Source organism: Danio rerio, chromosome 4, assembly GCF_049306965.1.
Source record: "Danio rerio strain Tuebingen ecotype United States chromosome 4, GRCz12tu, whole genome shotgun sequence".
NCBI lineage: Eukaryota > Metazoa > Chordata > Actinopteri > Cypriniformes > Danionidae > Danio > Danio rerio.
This window is the reverse complement of record NC_133179.1, coordinates 8,137,159-8,158,908: the sequence shown is the minus strand read 5'-3', so window position 1 is coordinate 8,158,908 and position 21,750 is coordinate 8,137,159. Positions and strand designations below refer to the sequence as shown.

General features: G+C 31.6%; 1 protein-coding gene and 1 long non-coding RNA gene across 2 annotated transcripts in view; both read left to right on the top strand.

Annotated features, from left to right (window-relative positions):
* The window catches only part of LOC141381591 (uncharacterized), a 419,099-nt gene that overhangs the window by 250,445 nt on the left and 146,904 nt on the right, over nt 1–21,750 (top strand). The window lies entirely within an intron of this gene.
* lta4h (leukotriene A4 hydrolase) lies at nt 2,022–21,541 on the top strand. The gene is given in 19 exon segments (NM_213286.1): nt 2,022–2,178; nt 5,077–5,207; nt 6,613–6,733; nt 8,073–8,141; nt 8,302–8,406; nt 8,508–8,560; nt 10,022–10,094; nt 10,229–10,369; nt 11,339–11,362; nt 11,461–11,531; nt 12,600–12,711; nt 13,881–14,025; nt 15,213–15,316; nt 16,084–16,154; nt 16,274–16,328; nt 16,413–16,508; nt 18,867–18,949; nt 19,042–19,146; nt 21,146–21,541. Coding segments are annotated over 19 exon segments (1,836 nt in total). The 5' UTR covers nt 2,022; the 3' UTR covers nt 21,267–21,541.

Below are 21,750 nucleotides of genomic sequence, written 5' to 3'. Positions count from 1 at the left end.
AATCTGGCAATCTACATTAAAATAATAATAACCTAATAATAACAGAAGCTGAATTAGGGTATAGAATATATATTTAATTAATAATAATAATAAAAGATAATTTTAGTATACTATTTATATTTATCAATATGAAAATAAATCATAATAGAAGTAAAACTGTCAAAGAAAATATTGTTCATTATGATGATGGATGATGATAGAAGATTAATTGTTGTAAAGGGTGACGCGGTGGTGCAGTAGGTAGTGCTGTCGCCTCACAGCAAGAAGGTTGCTGGTTCGAGCCTCTGCTGGGTCAGTTGGGGTTTCTGTGTGGAGTTTGCATGTTCTCCCCGCGTTTGCGTGAGTTTCCTCCGGGTGCTCCGATTTCCCCCACAGTTCAAAGACATGTGGTACAGGTGAATTGGGTAAACTAAATTGTCCGTAGTGTATGAGTGTGAATGAGTGTGTATGGTTGTTTCCCAGAGATGGGTTGCAGCTGGAAGGGCATCCGCTGTGTAAAACATATGCCTGATAAATTGGCGGTTCATTCCACTGTGGCGACCCCAGATTAATAAAGGGACTAAGTCGAAAAGAAAATGAATGAATGAATAATTGTTGTAAAATGAAAACTGAATTCTATAATATAACAATGTTACAATATGACATTGTGACTTGGTAATGTTTCATTGCACCACTATTAAACTATTGTAATTCATTTATATATCTATATATATATATATTTATTACATTTCGATCTTCATTAAAATATGAGTTAATTTGTCAACTGCACCGTGAACTATCTCTTAATATGCCATCAAATATGTTTGTTTTACTTCTAAATATACCTGACAACTCCTACAAACGCTAAACTAAATGCAATTTTACTACATGTTTTTGTAAATCATGGTAAAAAGTTTAACAATATTTAAAAAAATGTATTATATTGTATTTAAAAATGTATTATATTATATATTATCTTTCTATATATAAATATAGAATATTTAATTATATGTATATTATGTATTTATTATATATTACATAAAATATTAAATCTTATATATATATATAATATATATATATATATATTTTTTTTTTATATTTGCTAAATAAACCTTATTTGATGCTTTAAAAAGCCGACACAACACATGGAACTTGTTGTTCTGTTTTGATGATTATTTTGATGATTATTTGTCATCAAAATATGATAGTTTGTACAATATGTTAATGCAATCAAAACAGTTTTGTTCTAAATATGCCTGACAACTTAGTTACATAAACTGCAATTTTACTATGTGTGTTTTGTAAATCATGTTAAAAAAGTAGCCTATAAACCTATGAGTAGCCTATAGGTAGGGCGAGACGGCATCTGTTGACATTTTTTGCTATTTCTGCGGATAATTTTGGTACAAATCTGCAGATTTCTGCAGAAATATTTTGGATGTATCATAACTAAAACCTTAATATATGAAATAAAAAAATATTTTTCAACTTTTATTCAATGTTTAAAATGCAAATCCAATTAGATCCACTTTATTTGGTAAACAAAGCAAGTCTCTCATATAATATATCAACTAAAAGACAGAAAATATTACTTTACAAACTGCATTGTACATAAATCAGATCGACATTTGCATATTAGCCAATAGCATTACTGTAATTAGTTTAAAAACTAAATAAATATCGATTTACACACATTTACTCAAGTAAATAAACTTAAATAAACTAAACAGATTCTGTGTGGGCCTACCTATAGGTCATAATATTTTACTCAGAATAGAAAACAAATGTTTATAAGAATAAAAATCTGTAATGCACTCTTTTTTTGATGCTCAAAATCCCAACATACTACATGAGCTCCGCTGTTTAGGTTTTAAACATGCACAAACACCCTCAGCCACAAGAGGACGGTAACAACTCATCGTTCTCACTGAGAAGAAAGCACAACTACAACTCCCATGATGCCGTTCACCCTGCCGGCGTCACGTGACATGCGTGTAGGTTAAAATCCATTCGCAGCGCGAGCCGAGTGCTCTCTGCTCAACCATGACTCCAGTTTCAGACCCTAGCTCCTTCTCCTCGCTCTCCAAGTGCTCTACCAAGCACTTAAACCTCATTTACCATGTCGACTTTGACAGGCATGTGCTCAAAGGGAAAGTCGCCCTGACTGTGGAGGTCCTGGAGGATAAATTCTCTTCTCTGGTACAGTTTTTTTTTCATCGGATTTATCAAAAGCTGTCATCGTGTTTGCTTGCCTTAATCAATACATCTCAAGTACACATATTGAATGAGTACGATCCAATGCACTGTATGCTTTTATGATCTATTTGTCACTTTGATAAGGTGCTAGAATCTAATCAAGTTGAGTAATAGTCAAATTAAGATCGCTAGAGTTGATTATTTAGAAATAGCCTAGTCAATCATACTAGTAATGCTAGATTGATCAGGATCGTGTTACTTATTTACACGAATGTGATACTGTAATGATAATATCAGCAGTGTAATATGATGACCTGGAGGGTTTTCGTTTTGTATTGTTTATGAATCTGATACTTTAATATGACCATCATCTTTTTGCAACAGCACGAGCAGTGATTTGATTGTTATATTGCATCTTTATCGTCATTAATGGGGTTTATTAGTCACGTACTGTGGTTTTACTGCACCTGAACTTTGAGTTTAGCATCTGCCACATTATATTGATGGACTTTTTACCTGAGTTTAACAGATTTGACTGAAGCTCTCAGATAAATGTAAAGTTTGTTTAGTTATAATTTGTTGGGTGTAAGTATTTACCAAGTAACTAATTACTATAATTATATTTCTGCTGGAAAAGTAAGGGATTGCATGTCACTTTTAGATTATTTAATTGGAGTTACCTAAATATACTTGCATTAAATACTGTATATACATTAAACAGTTGTATATAAATCAATTCAGGCACGCAGAGTAGTATATGAGTAATTGCGTGCAAATGTCAACCTTGTCATAAAAAAATTAAGTTTTCACAAAAATACGGAAGTCGTTTCTGGGTTTTTTGGGTTAGCAAGTATTTTACAGTACTTAAGAAAATAGAGGTAAAGTTGGTTTTATATTTGCACATTCAGACTTTCCCTTTAATAATATAATTTCATAAAAGTATTATTTGCAAACTCTAAATAGTGAAATCATATTAGCAGCCAATGACTATTAAAGTACAACATTGTTCACAGTCAAATAAACAGTGTAAATGTTGTTTTCAAGTCACACTTGCATGCTAATTTCAATTGAATATTCAAAGTAACATGGTAAACAATACAGAGACTTCTAAATAAACTAATGTGTGAATATAAAACCAACTTTACCTCTATCTTAAGAAATACTCAACAATGCATCTGTCAATGTTTTCAAACTATTCTATTTGATTTACCAAAGTCATACAAGTGGCAATTTCACATCTGTCACATCCATGACGGAGAGACGTCACATCCATAACGACACTTTTTCCTCATAAAAGTGAAAATGTTCAATAAAATAAACCCAATCATTGATGTTTTATAGAGAGCCAACTCTTATCCTTTTGATTATTATTGTTTCTTTTGGATTGTGCAGTTTAATTCACAGAATTTCTTCAAAGTATGTTGTATACTGTAAACCCGCAGACTTTTTTTTGTCACATCCTTAACGCATGTTTATTTTCCTAATTTAAAGTACAGAACATGTTTACAGATTAATATTTTTCTGGTCCTATAACTCTGGTCAGTTGTTCTGGAAAATATAAGCTGATGTTTAAATATATCGGTAACATACTTTCTATGTGAAATTATGTTTTGAGTTTTTACTGCAAATGTCACATCCATAACGCTGAAACTGCTCATTTATTTTGAAGAATAATTTGTGGTGACAACTGTACATGCAATTAAGAATGGATTTAATGCCAATACAGTATAAATTCAGAGAAGCAGAGTAATTATAATTTTAGAGTAGTTATGTGTTCTTTTATTATTTATACATTTTGAATATGAAGTTTGTCAACTAATGAATGTTTTACTTGTAACTAACTGCACAAGCTTCTTAAAAAAAATGTAAATGTAAAATATGTAAATATTGTAAATAAATGGATAACTTGCACTTTGGAAAATATATATATTTTCAATGTTCTTCATATTATAAGTGGAAAATAAGCAGATTTATTTCTCTTCTTAAATAAAACAACTCTTGTATATCCTGTAAATAATATATCACAAATTGACGTAAAAATAAAAAAATAAAAAAATAAATAAATAAATAATATAAAAAAAAAAAACAATCTTTCTGGAAATAATTAGAAAAGTAATTTAAATACAATTTTGTTGACATCATTTGTGAAAAGTAACTTACCCAACACAAAAAAATCTTACCGCCTTACATTTTTAAGGTAAATCAAGTGAAAATGTCGAGTGATCTCGTATATAATTTCTAGTGATCATCAGTCAAAGTGACTAAAAATGTTAAGTTAAACCTTTTATAACAACAAAAAAATTGTTTCAACCATTTTAACGTGAATATTTTTATGTTACTGCAACTTATTTTAATGTCATGAATTTGTCATCGTTTTTTACAGTTAATAAAGATAATATAATATTATATAGGCAGCATGGTGGCACAGTGGGTAGCGCTCTCGCCTCACAGCAAGAAGGTTGCTGGTTCGAGCCTCAGCTTGGCCAGATGGCATTTCTGTTTGGAGTTTCTCCCCGTGTTGGTGTGGTTTTCCTCCAGGTGCTTCGGTTTCTCCCACAAGTCCAAAGACATGTGCTATAGGTGAATTGGATAGGCTGGATAGGTAAATGGAAGTGTATGGGTGTTTCCCAGTGATGGGTTGCAGCTGGGAGGGCATCCTCTGCGTAAAACATATGCTGGATATGTTTGTGGTTCATTCCGCTGTGTTGACCCCTGATTGATAAAGGGACTAAGCCTGAAAGAAAATTTATAATATAATATAATATAATATAATATAATATAATATAATATAATATAATATAATATAATATAATATGTGATAAGTCAAAGTCATGTAATTTTAGTATTATGCAAGGAGACAGCAGGTAGTTTGTTATTAAAATTTAGTTTCTCTTTTTCTAGACCCTGGACTCTAAGGACCTGAAGATCTCTAAGGTGTCTGCGAATGGCCAAGCTGCAAAGTTTGAACTTGGAGCCAAGCATAAATTTAAGGGATCCCCTTTGGAAATCACCCTGCCTTTTGAACTCTCACGGTACTGATGCAGACTTATTGTTTCTGAAGAGATGTTTGCTTTCTTTCTCAAGCATTTCAGTTTTTTCTGATATGCAATTAATTCACTGCCAATGTGAATGTGCCTTGAGACACAACATAGACTGATAGATACTTTCAGAACAACACTAATTCCAATCCAGTGAGCTAAATCTGAATAAATCTAACGTGAGGAGTTTCTCAAAAAGAAAAAAAAAAGTTGCAAAAATAAATACTTTTTAATATAAAAAGCTGAAGCCTCTCTCATTATAAAAATATTTCGTTTGAATGTGAAATTGTAAAGACTACCAAACTAAGGATTTTATATTGAGAGTAGTTTGAAGGATCTTTTAGTTTTCTCTCCATGAAGTTTCTTGTCATATATGGACATAAAAAAATCATGTTTTTAATGTAGATTTTAATGTTAAGAAGTGTTTTTATATTGTCTCTCATTGATTTATGAAGTTGTTATTATTATGAAATGGTGATCTTTCCATTAAATAGTCACAAGTTTCTTAAATGGACAAAAAAAACTATGCAATTTAGTGTATTTAGTTTAAATGTAAGAAATATATTTTTGGTTCCTCCTTTTAAAGAATTAAATTGTATTTATTTATTTTTATTTATTTGAGCAATTAGCCATTTTCTCATTTGGCTTGTTGAAATCTACATAATTTAATGCATATTTGGGGATATCACAAGAAAAAAAACACAAGATGGAAAAATAAAAAATGTGCATAAAATCTTAGCGTGTGAGCCTAATTGAGGCAAATGGATTTGTATGTCACAAGAAGACGTGCAAATAAACAATGGAAATGTGCAGTTTCCTTGAAATATTATCATTTGTGTAATCTTGTAATACAAACCACAACGTTGAACTGCTTAAATCATTTAATTATTTATGATTAAATTCTCTAATGTGCAAAAAGAGAGGGAAAAAACAGCCAAAGTTTGATCAAAAGGGTTTTGGTTCATCTCACAGAATCCACTTACACTATTGTGCACTTAAACACCACGTATTAAACTAAATATATAATAAGTTGACAGCATTTTTTAGTTAAAATGTCTTGTGTGAAGTCACTTAAAATAATGTATTATGTAGGACAAAATAGCTACAGTTGTTTTTCTAGATGAAGCAACTTCCTGAATCATTTTTCTAGATGATTTGCACCAGTTTCTCAGTAGGAAATTAATACTTGGGCCAAAAACAGGGCTTTATTTGCTAATTATTAAAGTCATATAATTATTAAAGTCATATATATATAATAAGTCTGACGTATCGTATTATTATAATCAAATAATAAATGATGAGAGAATTATAATTTGTGGGTGAACTATCCCTTTAATTTGAGTGCTTAATTTTCCATTTGTTTAAAGTTATATCAACTTCATCTGTTTGTGTGTTTTAGCGGTCAGCATGTGATTGTGGAGATCGAATATGAGACGTCTCCTACTGCCACTGCTCTTCAATGGTTAACACCCAAACAGACTGCTGGGAAAAAACATCCATACCTTTTCAGCCAATGCCAGGTATTTTCATCACCATCCACCACCAACTGAACTGCGTGCGCATGCAGAGACGTGCGGCACGGCTGCAATTTCCCTAAAAGTATCATCTTTTCTGCAGTCTTGCAATACAAACCACAGTGTTGCACAGTTGTTCTGCTTCACAAGTTTATCACAAACTCTCTGTAAGAAGCTGTCTATCAAGAGCTGCTGTGTTTCACAACCCATCGGACTTTGTTATTGGTAGACGAGCAGCGAAAGTAAACCATTTGAGACTTCTCACTATTAAGTGTTAGATTACGTCTTTAGGGTTTTTTTTAGTCCCCTGACTTTTAGAGCTGTTTTCAATTGATGAACAAACAATAAGTGTGCCATTAAATTGCATTAATTTACTACATTCTGCAAATGAATGCATTAAAAGATCTCTAATCCCAGGGCAATAAATGTTGTAGGGCTGCAACTAACGATTTTTTTAATTATCGAATAATCTGTCTGTTATTTTTTTTGTTTAATCGATGAATCGGATAAGCATTCATTTCAAACCATTTATTTAAAAAAGCTCATCCCAGAGCTGTTATAATAATAATAATAATAATAATAAAACTTAAGTAGTTTCGTCCTGTTTTTTTAGGGTTATGACTTTAATTTTAAAGAAATCTGAGGGTAAATATTTGTTGTGAGAAACTTAATTTTTTTTGCAAAGTTTTGTTCCTTTACTAAAAAGTTTGTATGTATGTTTGTTTGTTTTTATTATTATTTATATACATATTTGCTTTTACTGCATCTAAACAGCAAACAAAAATGACATTTGTTTTTATAAAACCAGCAAAAACCCCATGCATGACGTTAAACAAATCTATTCCAGATATACATTATCTCAACCTGCTAAAGTGAAAACTATTAGCCCTCCTGTGAAATTGTAATTTTTTTATACATTTTCCCTAATTTCTGTTTAATGGAAAGATTATTTTTCAACACATTTCTACACATAAAACTAATCAGTTATTAGAAATGAGTTATTAAAACTATTATATTTGTCATGATGACATAATGCCATGAGAAGATATTTTTCAAGATATTAGATATCTCTTAACAGGACTAATAATATTCACCATAAAATGGTTTTAAAAAATTAAAAACTGCTTTTATTTAGCCAAAAAAAAAAAGACTTTCTCCAGAAACAAAACAGACATACTGTGAAAAATTCCTTGCTTCATTAAATATCAGAAATCAGTTGAGAAAATTAATGCATATTTCACAGGAGGGCTAATAATTTTGCCCTCAAACATTAAACCATTGCACATTTGTTTTAATTTTTCTCTTGATGTTTTCCTTTAACCCTGAGCTCCTCTATTTAAAACAGGCCACTCATTGCAGGACCATGGTGCCTTGCCAGGACACTCCATCAGTGAAGCACACTTACTATGCCCAGGTAACATGCACGAATAGCTCAAAGTACTAATTGTACTCTCAGTGAAGCAGCAAAGAAGTGCTCACCAAGATAAGTAATCTAAAGTGAAAGCAAAGGCATGCTAATTAAAATCTACACAGTTGTTCTGCCGGTAACTCTGGTGTTTTTTACCTTGTGTAAGGTTTCTGTCCCGAGAGAGCTGGTGGCATTGATGAGTGCATTGCGAGATGGGCAGGAACCAGATCCAAGTGACAGCAGCAGAGTCATCTATCGCTTCAGACAGCCGGTCAGTGTTTCGTCCTCGTTCTGTTGGATTCCAACGAATCTGTCTGTCAAAAATCCATATCTGAAAAAACAGAAAGACACTTGTTATTTTCTTTCTTGCAGGTCCCCATGCCTTCTTACCTTATCGCCATTGTAGTTGGTGCTTTGGAAAGCAGGTGATCCTTCTGTTGTGCTTTCTTTATTTGTCACAATGAGTGTTATTTTTAGTATTATTGAAATTGTAGATTTTTAAATTTTTTTTTGTAAATGTTTTTATTGGTCAAATATAAGATTCTAGTTTGTCGACCAGACTGATTTAAATTGACAAATGTGCATTTTATGAAAACATTTAAATATTTTATTGGAAAGTAAAAATAAAAATATCATTTTATTATTGTTGCATGTAACAAAACATGTTATGTAAAAATGAAACAGCATAGTAATTTTGTACTTTAAAATGTATATAAAAAACAAGTGAATGCACTACATTTTATAATAATTAAAATTATTGAAAACATTTGTTTGAAAAAAAAAAGATGTTAGTTCATCAATTAAGGATAATGGCACAGTGAAGTTCAAATAAAAAAAGTTAAATTAAGTAAAAAAAAAAAGAAAGACATTTCATTTAAATAAAAGAAAACAAGTGTATATCCAAACTTTTAATATCATTTAAATGACTGAAAATATTTGGTTGAAAAAAACGAGTAAAGATGTTAATTGATCAGTTAAGGATAATGGCACAGTATAAATAGGATAGAATAAAAAGTTAAATTAAGTTTTAAAACATAAGAATGTATTTAAATTAAAAACAAGTGAAATATACAAATTTTTATTATAATTTAGATTTATAAAACATTTGGTTAAACAAATGAGTAAAGATGTTAGTTCATCAATTAAGGCACAGTATGAATAAAGTTCAAATGAAAAAAGTTAAATTAAGTTTAAAAAAAAGAAAAACAATTTATTTAAATAAAAGAAAACAAGTGAAAAAATTCATTTATATTACTGAAAACATTTGGTTGAAAAAAAAAGAGAAAAAATGTTAAGGATAATGGCACAGTATAAATAAAATGTTAGAATAAAAAGGTAAATTAAGTTTTAAAAAAGGAAGAATGTATTTAAATAAAAAACAAGTGAAATATACTATTTTTATTATAATTTATATTAATAGAAACTTTTGGTTAAACAAATGAGTAAAGATGTTAGTTGATTAATTGAGAAAAGTAAATTAAATAAAAAATACTATTTATTTATTTTTTGCTTAAGAAAAAATATATAATTACAAACATTAAAATGAAACCACCCAATTAAACGTACAGCAAAATAAATTTAAAGATGTAAACTTTACTGTTCGCATGATTGGAAACGTTTTTTCTTTTATGTTTTGCAATGTGGTGCGCATGCAAATGTTTTTATCATCATCATTAATATTATTATGAATTGTGTTGATGTTCAATATAATAATCAAATAATGTGAGAAGTATTTTGAAAAAAAAAAAAAAAAAAGAAACTCATCACATTCACACCAGCCATGGCCACCAGTATGTCAGCCTGCCCAAAACACATCTATAGCAGATATAAAGAGAACCAAGATTTCTATGCAGGCATAATTATTAATCACTGTTTTTAAAAATCAGGGAAATCGGCCCAAGGTCTAGAGTTTGGTCTGAGAAGGAATATGTGGATGAAGCTGCATATGAGTTTGCAGAGGTGAGATTTTAAGTTTGATTTTTTTCCCCCCAAGATGCATGAAGAGATTGTGATCAACACATTATTTTCTTATACATCTAACTAAACAGTTTGCATTTTGTGTGAAAGATAACTCGAGTCTTTCTCTTGATCAGACTGAGACCATGTTAAAGACGGCTGAGAGTCTGGCAGGGCCATATGTTTGGGGCCAGTATGATGTCCTGGTTCTGCCTCCATCCTTCCCATATGGAGGCATGGAGAACCCCTGCCTCACATTTGTCACTCCAACTGTGTTGGTTCGTATATAATTTCACCTTCATCATATATTATGTGCATTTGTACTTCTGAAGACTTCTTCCTTTAGTAGATGCATTCACACATTCAAAGAGTGGAAGTAACAGCTATTAACCAATACTGCACGGGTGTTTTTAGGTGTTAAAACTGTTTACACGCTATTGTTTGATGCCAGTGTGATTTTCATTTCATTTATTTTCTTCCCTTTTCCCATTAATCTTGAAAGAAAATATTTTATTCAGCAAAGAGGCGTTTAAATAAATAAGAAGTGACAGTAGATTTATTTGTGTTATGAAATTTACATTTTCAAATAATCATCTGAATTCAGGGAAGGTTAAAAAGCAACAAATATTAGTCTGGTATTAAATTAACTCTGCTTTCATAACTAATATTTCTTGATCATCAAGCCAGCTTAATACAGCCATTTCTGAAGGATCACGTGACACTGCAGAGAAGGGATGCTGAAAATGTAGCATTGCATCACAGATATTAATTACTATTATTATTATACATTTTAATTATTACTATAATTTATTTATAATAAATATTTAAGCATGACTATATATAATTTATTTTGTCTTCCTTTAACATTGTTAAAATGGGCATTTTTCTGTTGGTTTGTTTTCAAGTGTTTTGTGATTAATAGTTAAATGTTAATAAAAAGATGCAATAAAAATGCCTTAGCTACATCTTAAAATGTATTTAAAATATTTATTTGAAAATTGTACTAACATATCAGAACATTGCTGCTTTTGCAATATTTGTTTTCAAATTAGTGCAGCATTGGTGAGCAGAAAAATTTTGAAGGGTGTTATATATTTCACGATTTATTTCTGTATAATGCAATGCATATTTATTTAGTGAATTTACATTTTGTGTGAATTTGTTTTTTTATTGTTGTTGTTTTTTTTGTTTTTTTATGTTAATTAGCATATAGATTTTTTTTAAATGATCATTGTGTCTATTTACAGGCTGGAGACAGATCTCTTGCTGGTGTAAGTCACATGTTTTTTTTTTTACCTAATGCATATTTGTTTTAGACCATGTATCTGCTGTATATGCACAATATTTTATTCTTTTTGTTTTTCTGCAGGTCATTGCTCATGAGATTTCCCACAGCTGGACAGGAAACCTGGTGACCAACAGGACTTGGGAGCATTTCTGGTCAGTCCAACTCTTTAAGCTTTTATTTAATATTTAATATATACTTAATTTAATATCAGAATATGCAAAAGAGGCGTCTTTTGGTTTTAATGATTGTTTGAGGAGTGTGCAATATTGACAAAATGTCATTTGTTTATTTATTGATTAATTGGTTAATTTGTGGTCTTTCAACTCTAACAGAAATATTGTGTTTAAAATGTAACTTACTCAGTATTAATGCCGCAGTCACACTAGAGTTTGGGCATGCAAAATCCTGTCGTATGATGATGTAAAAAGGGGTGTGATTTAAACAAGATGATTAGACATTAAAGAAAGCAAGCTATTGGTCCATATTTAACATTTCTGTACAGAGAGGTTATGTTTTGATCTTCTATCGGTGTCATACAATCTCGTGATGCGATTTAGCAGGTCAGAGTTCACCAAGCTTGAACTTTGCAAACTGCAAAACTTGTCGCACGAGCTTGCGTTTCCAGTCTGTCGCATTCACATGCATATGAATGGAACTCAATGGGGTGAAGAATGCAATGTGACCACAACTTGACTTCTTGTTTGCTAAACTTAATAATCAATATTATATAATAATATAACATGCTGGCATATTTTGCTTGAAGTTACTTAATTAAATCTATATAGTATATTGATTCATCTAATTTCCTGTCATCATACGTTATATGCATTATTTTGTGCGTTTGAAGACTTCTGCATTTTACTAGATGCTTTCACACATTCAGAGAGTGAAAGTTTACAGTTTTTTGTGGTCTTTAATTCTAATGGAAATATTGTGTCTAAAATATAACTCGCGCAATACTGACTTCCTCTTTGCTGAACATGTTTTTTTTTTGTTTTTTTTACAAAATCAACATTACATTTCTGATAGTATAATATATATATATCATCTGGTCTGAACTAATATTTGATTTTTTCTCAGCTCTCATGACTTGACTGGTGATTTGCATCTACATTCTAATAGGCTTCATCGATATCACACACCTCTATATTCTTCAAACGATCCAGAAATGTTCTGTTTTCTCTGATATATGAAGCTCTGGCTGAACTCTTTCTCTGCAGGCTAAATGAAGGTCATACGGTGTATATCGAGAGAATGATAGCCAGGTGTATGGAGGGTGAGCAGCTCAGGCAGTTTAAAGGCATTGGAGGATGGAAAGAACTTCATGAGTCTGTAAGTGACATATTATCATGCATTCTCTGAATATGCAAATGCAGATCTCCCACATGAGCGTCATTTTGATCTGCTGACTCAAACTCTCATGATGGAGAAAATAGGTTGCTTGAGAAGGCATGCACTTTGGATTATGCAACCATTAGGTCTTTGCACACTGAAGTCTGAAATTTTAGCATGTGTTTTTTTTTTTTTTTTGTTCGTATTCAGATACAAAACATTTGTTGAAGTTTGATGCATATTAATTGCAATTTGTTTGTATGGCGGCCCTGAATTGTCAAAACACCTCTCAAAATACCTTTTTGGATGCAAAAAAAAAAAAAAAATTGAACCCGATTCTATTTATTTATTTTGTTTTATGATGGATTCTAATTGCGGAGGGAGTACATGAACACTTTTAGAAACACAGACCCAAATATTGCACCATCACGCCACACTCTGGTTATGGGACAGTACTTACTTTTTGTGTCTGTGTGCGTGTGTGTGTTTGAGTGTGCAAGCTTATGTGTGTGTGTGTATGTGTGTGCATTTGTGTATTTGCATGTGTGTGTGTACAGTATTTATGTGTGACCGTGATTGTTTGTTTGTGTGGGTGTGTGTGTGTGTGTGTGTATGCATGTGTGTGTATTCATGTATGACCATGCATTTTTGTGTGTGTGTGCTAGTTTGTTTGCATGCACATGTGGGCATATACTGTACTTGTGTGAATACAGTTGTATTTTTAATTATTTTTAAATGCATCAAAATGACATATGAAAATTTTGGATACAGTGAGCAATAACCTTTACGCCCCATTAACACTGGGCTTCAGCGTCAATGATTGACTGAAGGCGTGTCTGAAGTTGAGGCTAACACGATCATAATAGCAGTGTCAGCCAATGAAATTCAGTCAGCAATAGGCCACTGTCTAGCTGGTGTATTTGCATACAGCGATCTGATTGGCTGACGCTTCCGTCGGTGCTTGAAAAGTTGAGCTAGTCCCAACTTCTGCAGCGAGCAACGCCCCTGAAGCAGCGCCGAAGGATCCACAATGCAGTTCGGCAACGCCTGACATCATCCATTCAAAGTGAATGGGTAGCGTTGACGCTGACGCCCTGTGTGAATGCAAAAATCTTCATTTGGTGACGTCTGATTATACCATTCGAAGTCATTGTTATATTGCTTTGTAGGTGAAACAGTTTGGAGCAAATAATGTCCTCACAAACCTGGTCCCAAATCTGCATGAGGTGGACACAGATGAAGCCTTTTCCTCAGTGCCCTATGAGAAGGGATTTGCTCTGCTTTATCATCTGGAGGAACTGATGGGAGGCCCAGGTATAAACACTAAACTTTTGAATACTGTTTTAAATGAGTGTAAACACTGCAGGTATCAAAACATTTCTGTTGCGCAGTGTTTGAAATGTTCGTAATTTTGCTGCGCAAATAAAGGACTTGGTTTTATTTATGTATTATTTAATTGGAATTAATTATTATTTAAGTGTAATTATTTTAAAATATACAATGCACGATTTATATCAAAGATCTCAACTGTAGAAAATTCAGTTACAGTTGTTGCTTTATTATAGATCAGAACAATTTTGCGAAATTTAAAACATGGTTTCTGCAGGTTTCACAGAGTTAAATTTAAGACCATTATGAATTAAATTTTAGACTCTAATTAAAGTGCTAAAGGCTGAGGAATTTTTCAAATGGCCCAGATGGAAAATATTTTTATTTGACCTGTCAAAAAGTCTTTTTAATTTAACACATGTAATAAAGCAATAATACATTAATAATAAACAATTTAAATATTTAAGATTTTATTTCCTAGCTAAATGTTTTAAATATTGTGTAAAAACAAGCAAGCTTTACTTGTATCTATACACTTTTTTTTAACATTAAAAATTGAACAAATGTTTTAAAAGTTTTAAAAAGACTAAATCTATGCACAACAGTAGGTCCAGGTCAATGTCCTCAGAAGAAAATACATGGAAAACTTTTGAACAAATGTTATTGTGAGGAATATAATTAAATAAAATAGAGTTAAAAATGACCTTTTTAAATAAAAAAGCTTCAAGTTGTATTGAGATGATTGCTGGTAATTGTATAGGTTTTGGCCAGATTTGGTAGCAATACATGAACAAAGAAAAATTAAGACCCGTTTAAAAAGATTTAAGACCCACAACACAATATTTCAGTAAATTTAGGACTTTTTTTTTAAGGCCTAAAATTTGGATTTTGAGATTTAAGACTTTTTAAGACCCTGCAGAAACCCTGTTAAAATAATAAAATTAATAAACAAATACACACTGGCTTCCATTATTTGTTTTCATGTTTACATTTATTTAAGCATACATTTATTCGGACAACTGGCAGGTTAAGTAAAGTATAATGAATGTATAGGCTAAGATATATTTAGAGAAATTCTTTTGTCTTGAGATGAATGCAATGCTTCAGGATGCTTCATTCAAATGTTTACTTAAAACTTTCGGAAATACAAATCTCCCTGTCTTTAATTCTAGAGGTTTTCATGGGATTCGTGAAGTCCTACATTCAGCTGTTTGCCTACGGCAGTGTAACAACAGAGGAATGGAAGAACTATCTGTTCACTTACTTTAAAGACAAGGTGAGAACTTATACTTTAAATATATAATACATGCATAATTATTTGTGTCTAAGATGCCTGGTAATGCTTTCTGAAATAGGAATACGCATGCACACGCTGTAAAACATATCTAATGATAAACAGTCTCTGTATTTTCATGACTGTTTGTTTTTGTCCCTGTTTATTTACGCTTATTAATTGCATTTAAAAACTGCAGTTTAGAAAAAAAAGTGACACTTATTTTTTTTATTTTTTTTAGTACACTCATTTTGCAACTTGTTTAAAATATGCATTCAGAATAGGTTGAAACAGCACAATTCTAATGTTTTTTTTTGGGACAACTTAATTGTTTTATGTTCATACCACTTAAATGTGTTAACTTTTTTTGTATTGGGACAATATGAATAAATTGTGTGTGACCGTGCTTTTTGCACCGTGTAGTTTGAAGCAATCTAATGTATAAGACTGAATATATAGAGAATTAGGTGCGTACAATAATAAAAAAAAGTAGTAGTAGTTTATTACCAGGTTATGGTATAGTAATTTGCATCACCAACCCAGACAATACATCACTTTAATCTATTAAAAACGTCAATAAAAGTCATTTAAAAAGAAGATTTTCAAAATCTAAAGTTGTCCGAGAAAAGATCAATCTCATAATGCATAATTATTTTCAAAATACAGAAAACTGTTCATTTACTTTTTATTTTTATTTGTGTATTATACATTTGCTGCTAAATATTTTTAAAAAGCGTGCACTGTGTAAAATTTTGCTTGCTCTTTATCAGGTGGACATCTTGAATAAAGTGGACTGGAATGCATGGATGCACACTCCAGGAATGGCCCCCGTCAGACCACAGTGAGCACTGGAGCACTTGTTTTCATATTGTGTGTGTGTGTGTGTGTGTGTGTGCGTGTGTGTGCGTGTGTGTGTGTGTTTTGAATGATTTCATTAAAACTTGGGCTTTTTGTCTGCAGGTATGACACCACTATGGCGGACGCCTGCACTTCTCTGTGTCAGAAATGGGTGAAGGTGAGACTTTCTCCTGCATCACACTAAATGTTTTTTTTACAGAATACGCTCACCTAACCCTCTCCCTCCTCTGTATATTTTTAGGCAAAGGAAGCTGACCTCGCAAGTTTCACTGAGGCAGATGTGAAGCAATTGAACTCGCCTCAGCTTATTGAGTTTATGGCTTTGCTGCTCCAAGAGGTACTGAATTAGTTGTGCATGAGCTCAAGAACTGTTCTCATTTTGAATGTACAGTAAATGTATGCGCTTTTATGTCGTTTAAAAAAATATTTTGACAATATTGTGCAACATATATAGCACAAGCAAGAACTCTTCCCATTTTAATTTATATGTACACCTATTTACTTGTACTCTTTCATGTTATTTAATCCATATTTAATTTATATATATATATATATATATATATATATATATATATATATATATATATATATATATATATATATATAATTGCATTCGAATGATTTATTAAAATCTTAGAGATACAGGCAGTATTACACCTTTTTAAATGGAATTTTGCTAATTAATATTTATTTAATTTATTGTATTGCTTTTATTGTTAAATTTGATTTAGAATACAAATAAAAATGTACATACTGCATAGCAAAAACAAGAACATTTGGGGTTTAAAAGAAAGCATTTAAATTAATTAACATGTATTTAGGGTTGTAACAATATACCGGTATGACGGTTTACCACGATTTGAACGTGCACGATTATCATACCATGAACAATTGCATATCAACGGTTTTAACCCTTAAAGACAGAGACAGCCGCCCGCGGCTAAAAATAAGTATTGCTCTTAAATGTTTAATAACTTTTGATCCGCTGATCCGATTCATACAATTCAAAGATTGACATAAAGAAGAGAATCTCAGCTTTCCAGTGCTGTATCACATACTGGACTTTCAGAGGCTCCGGAATCAGTGCGGTTACGTCATCAACATTTGACAACGCTGATTTGACAAAGAAACGCTCGTCACTGTGTCTCCGGACAAATCAGACATGATACATTGATGCATTGTCCCTCCTCCATGCCCAGATTGGTTCAAACTCGCTATATCACAACCAATAAGCATAGGTTTCGCTTTTGTTTGTGGACCAAGCTTTTTGAACAACACGGAATTAGAGATAGGAATACATTTATGCGCGGCTAAATAAAACGCAAAAAAAAAAAAGTTTTTCATGAAATAATTCTCATACTAAGTACTTTTGCATGCACAGCAGCACAGAAACATGACAAAACAGTGACACAGCAAAGACGAACTGCTGCTCTTGCTGTTTTCAAAAGACGCAAATGAAGATGCAGCTGTTTGTCTGCATTGCAGACAACCATATCCAAATCCATATCGATAGACAACCATATCCATGCTGGCACATAAAACCTAAGGATGTTCCATATTGAATCTAGTTTCGTTATGTAACTATTTATAGTATAGTAAATATTTATATCTATTTTTTACTGAGGATTTGCACCATGTTTATTTGGACTTTATTTGGACTTTGACACATTATTTATTATTTTCTTATTTTTATTTGTTCATTGTAAGTGGTGTTGTTTATAGTAACTAAAAATATATTATTTGGAAAAAGTCAAATTTGCTTCACTGTTCTATTATTTTGTAACATACCGTATACCGCGAAACAGTCAAACCGTGGTATTGTTTTAGACGATTATCATAACGTGAAAAATTCATACCGTTACAACCCTACATGTATTCTAATATTTAATTTATAATATAAATATTAATTCACATACTGCATAACCCAAACTCAAGAACTTTTCCAATTTTTTGTGTTTAAAAGTAAATTATTTATATTAAATTTGTATTCTAATATTCAAATTTAAAAAAAATTATTTACTTACTCAAATCTTTTTAAATGTATATTTGTATTATTTATTTTTATTGAATTAATGCTTAAATTATTATTATTATTATTATTATTATTATTATTATTATTATTATTAACATATTTAATGATTTAATTAATTTATTTTAATAATTCATTTTATGAAGTAAAAACTAAATGCAATTCATTTTATGGCTTTTATTTTCATATTTAATTTAGAATACAAATATGAATCTACATTCTGCATAGCACAAACAAGAACTCTTCACATTTTTAGTGTTTAAAATAAATAATTAATTTTATAAATATATAAATTCTACATTTATATTTGATTAATATTTATTATAATATTTAATTTGTAAATGAAAAATCTAATTTACTGACAACTCAAGAAAAATATTTGTAAATGTAAATTTGTATTATATTATTATTGTATAATTAATTGCATACATTTATATTATTATTAAAATAAGCATATTTAATGCATTTTTATTCATCTTATAATGTAAAAACTAAATGCACTTTTTAAATAAATTGTTATAACTCTAGATAATGAATTAATTTGCTATAAGACAATGCCTCAGAACATTAATGCAATGCTTTCTGTGTGATGCTGAAGAAATAAGAAAGCAGAAGTAAGTCTTTAAATGGATCTGTCTGTTTCCTCTGCATTTTGCTTTGCACCAGGATCCCCTTCCTCTGTCCCACGTGAAGAAGATGGGGGAGGTTTACAAGCTGAACAATATTAAAAATGCAGAGGTTCGCTTCAGGTATAAGCAGATCTATTTCTTTGAGCTATCTGATTATTGCATATTCCAGCATCTGATGATGATGAAAATTGTTAAATTGTGCATTCATGCAGGTGGTTGCGCATCTGTGTAAAGGCTCAATGGGAAGAAGCTGTTCCTTTGGCACTTAAAATGGCAACCGAACAGGGCAGAATGAAATTCACTCGCCCACTTTTTAAGTAAGTCCATTCATTTGATCTGAGATGTAGGAAAATAATGATGCATGCATAATAATAATGCAATATATAAATATGCTACAATAAATGTTCTAATTTTTTGTGTTTATAAAAAATTATTTATATTTATTTTATATTTATTTTAATATTTAATTTTGTAATGTAAAATCAATTTTACTGACTAAATGACTCTTCTTTTTAAATGCATTTAAAAAGTCTTTTTAAATGCAAATTAGTTTTTTATATTACTATTATTATCATTATGCATTTTTTTCAATATTAAAAACTAGATTAGATATTAATTATTATGTTTTAGATAATATTTTAATTTACTATATGTTTTAACAAACGGTCATTTAGTTCTATTATAAATATTTTGTATTTGTTTATTTCGTTTTAAATAAATCTATTCTTTATATTTAATTTTAAACTTTAAAAGGCTAATTTATTCTCTATAATGCCTCCCTCAGAATTTTGCTTCTAATAAGCGACTATTTATTTACAGAGATGCGTCATTCGCTTGCGCAACAAACCAGAATGAAAACAAAAGACCTGCCATGTTTAAAACGCACACACAGCGTAATTGCAGCGTATTACAGATTACAGCGTAATTAAATACGCATATAATAATGAGCCATGGTCGATCCGGGCTCTAACAAACCTTGTCGTCATCTTGATCAACACCCACAAAGCCAGGAAGAAGAGCAGATTTACCCTGTGCCCCTTACTTTTTTACAAGCTAGCCTCAAATCGCTTTCTTGCTTGCGCTTGCCGTGCGTCTATATCTGAAATAACAAACTTCTTAAGCTGATGATAATAGCATGCGCTTGATTATTGACGTGCTTTTGAAACCCGATCCTGTCAGAAACTAATATAAATCTATTGCATGCATCACGTGCATAAATCACGCCATGGACATTACATTAAGATGCCTACTGGTCTAAATGCATTAAAAGAAGATGGTAAAATGAGAACTATCTGTCATTAACTTTTTAGTTAAACAACTTGTCGGAAAGAATTTTAAAAAATGTAAACACTGCGAACAGATTAAATACAGGAATGGAGAAAAGATCGCTCTTTTATAGGGTATATGCCGAGCTAGTGCTGTTCCCATGCTGATACACTTCCGGTGACCTGTCATTGTAAACTTTTTCTCATTTTATACGGTTCCTTATACAGCATCGATGTTGTAATGTCATTAAAATACACTCAGTTAAATAAACTTTAGCATTTATTTAGTTGCTCAAGCGTAAAACGAGACAAAGTTGTTTACTCGCACGCGCCCGTCAGAATCGGCAGGCTAACGCAGAAGCTCCATTGAATATACTGGGGTAAAATAAATGCTCATATAATAAAGATATGGCGGGGGAAATGTAATTTAATGCAGTGCTTCTTGTACAAACTGAGACCCACTTTAATTCGGATATCACTCAGCTAGTGGAGATCGCTGATTTTTTTTAAAGAAAACAGACCTTAAATGCACCGGATTTTGCATTGGCATTCAATTTGCCGGAAGCGCTTAACCCAGGTTAATGGCAAATTAAAAGTCCTATTAGCATGCTTCGGCATATACCCCATTATAAGCCAGTTAGTGCCAGCTCTTTTTTTTTCCTGGTCCGTGTGCTGTGTAAATGCAGACAATCGTATATGAGTCACTTTAAAAGAAGATGTACGCAGGTCATCAAAAAAATCAGATTTGAGCATCAAGATCTGCAGTGTAAATGCAGCCCAAGTCAAATAACGAGTTCAGAATTGAAATGCATACTAAACCAAGCCATGAGTGTATTGCAACAACCCTACTGAGAAATCACCACAAAATGGTGTCACTTTATGGGTAAACAAAGAAAACAGGATGTTTCATGGTTTTGTGTAATTTCCTCGCTGCACCAAGCAATCAAACATTTCTTTAACTCCGACCGGTCGCACTTCTGTTTTTACATGTCCAAATCTCCTCTTGTCTTCATCCTGACCTCCTCTAATCTCTCTGTCTCTGTTGTTTTAGGGAAGTGTACAACTTCTCCAAGTACAGTGATGAAGCTGTGAAGACTTTTAAGGAGATCCGTGGATCACTGCATCCAGTCACTGCAATGCTGGTGGCCAAGGATCTGAAAATCGATGGCTAGAACTCTGCCTTCTTTCCTATTCTCCAGCATATCAGTCCTCGGACACATCCACAACGCTTTTCTCTTCACTGGCCAAAGCTTGCCTTTTTATAATGTCTTGATGGAGGTTTCAGTCTCAGGAACAAAACCATTTCAGTATCATGTAGTTTAGTGCTGTAAAAAACCATCGCATCTTAATCTGAAAGTTCCACTTTTGTCTGTTTATATAACATGTCAAAAGTACTGTTCTGTGCTAAACTCATCAATAAACTGTTTCTGCTCCTTTGTCCAATCAATAAAAGTCATGATACTGAAGATGGATATTTAATTTGCATGTAAGAAAGTGTTTAATTTATTTATATTAATATATCAAGGAAGGCATCACGCACAAACTGAAATAAATAATAATAAAAAACCCTAGAAATTGCATTAGCAGTAAAAAGTAATAGCTGAGATTGGATTTGAACCCAGGTACGCGGTGATGGATTTCAGGCTTCATGCTTTG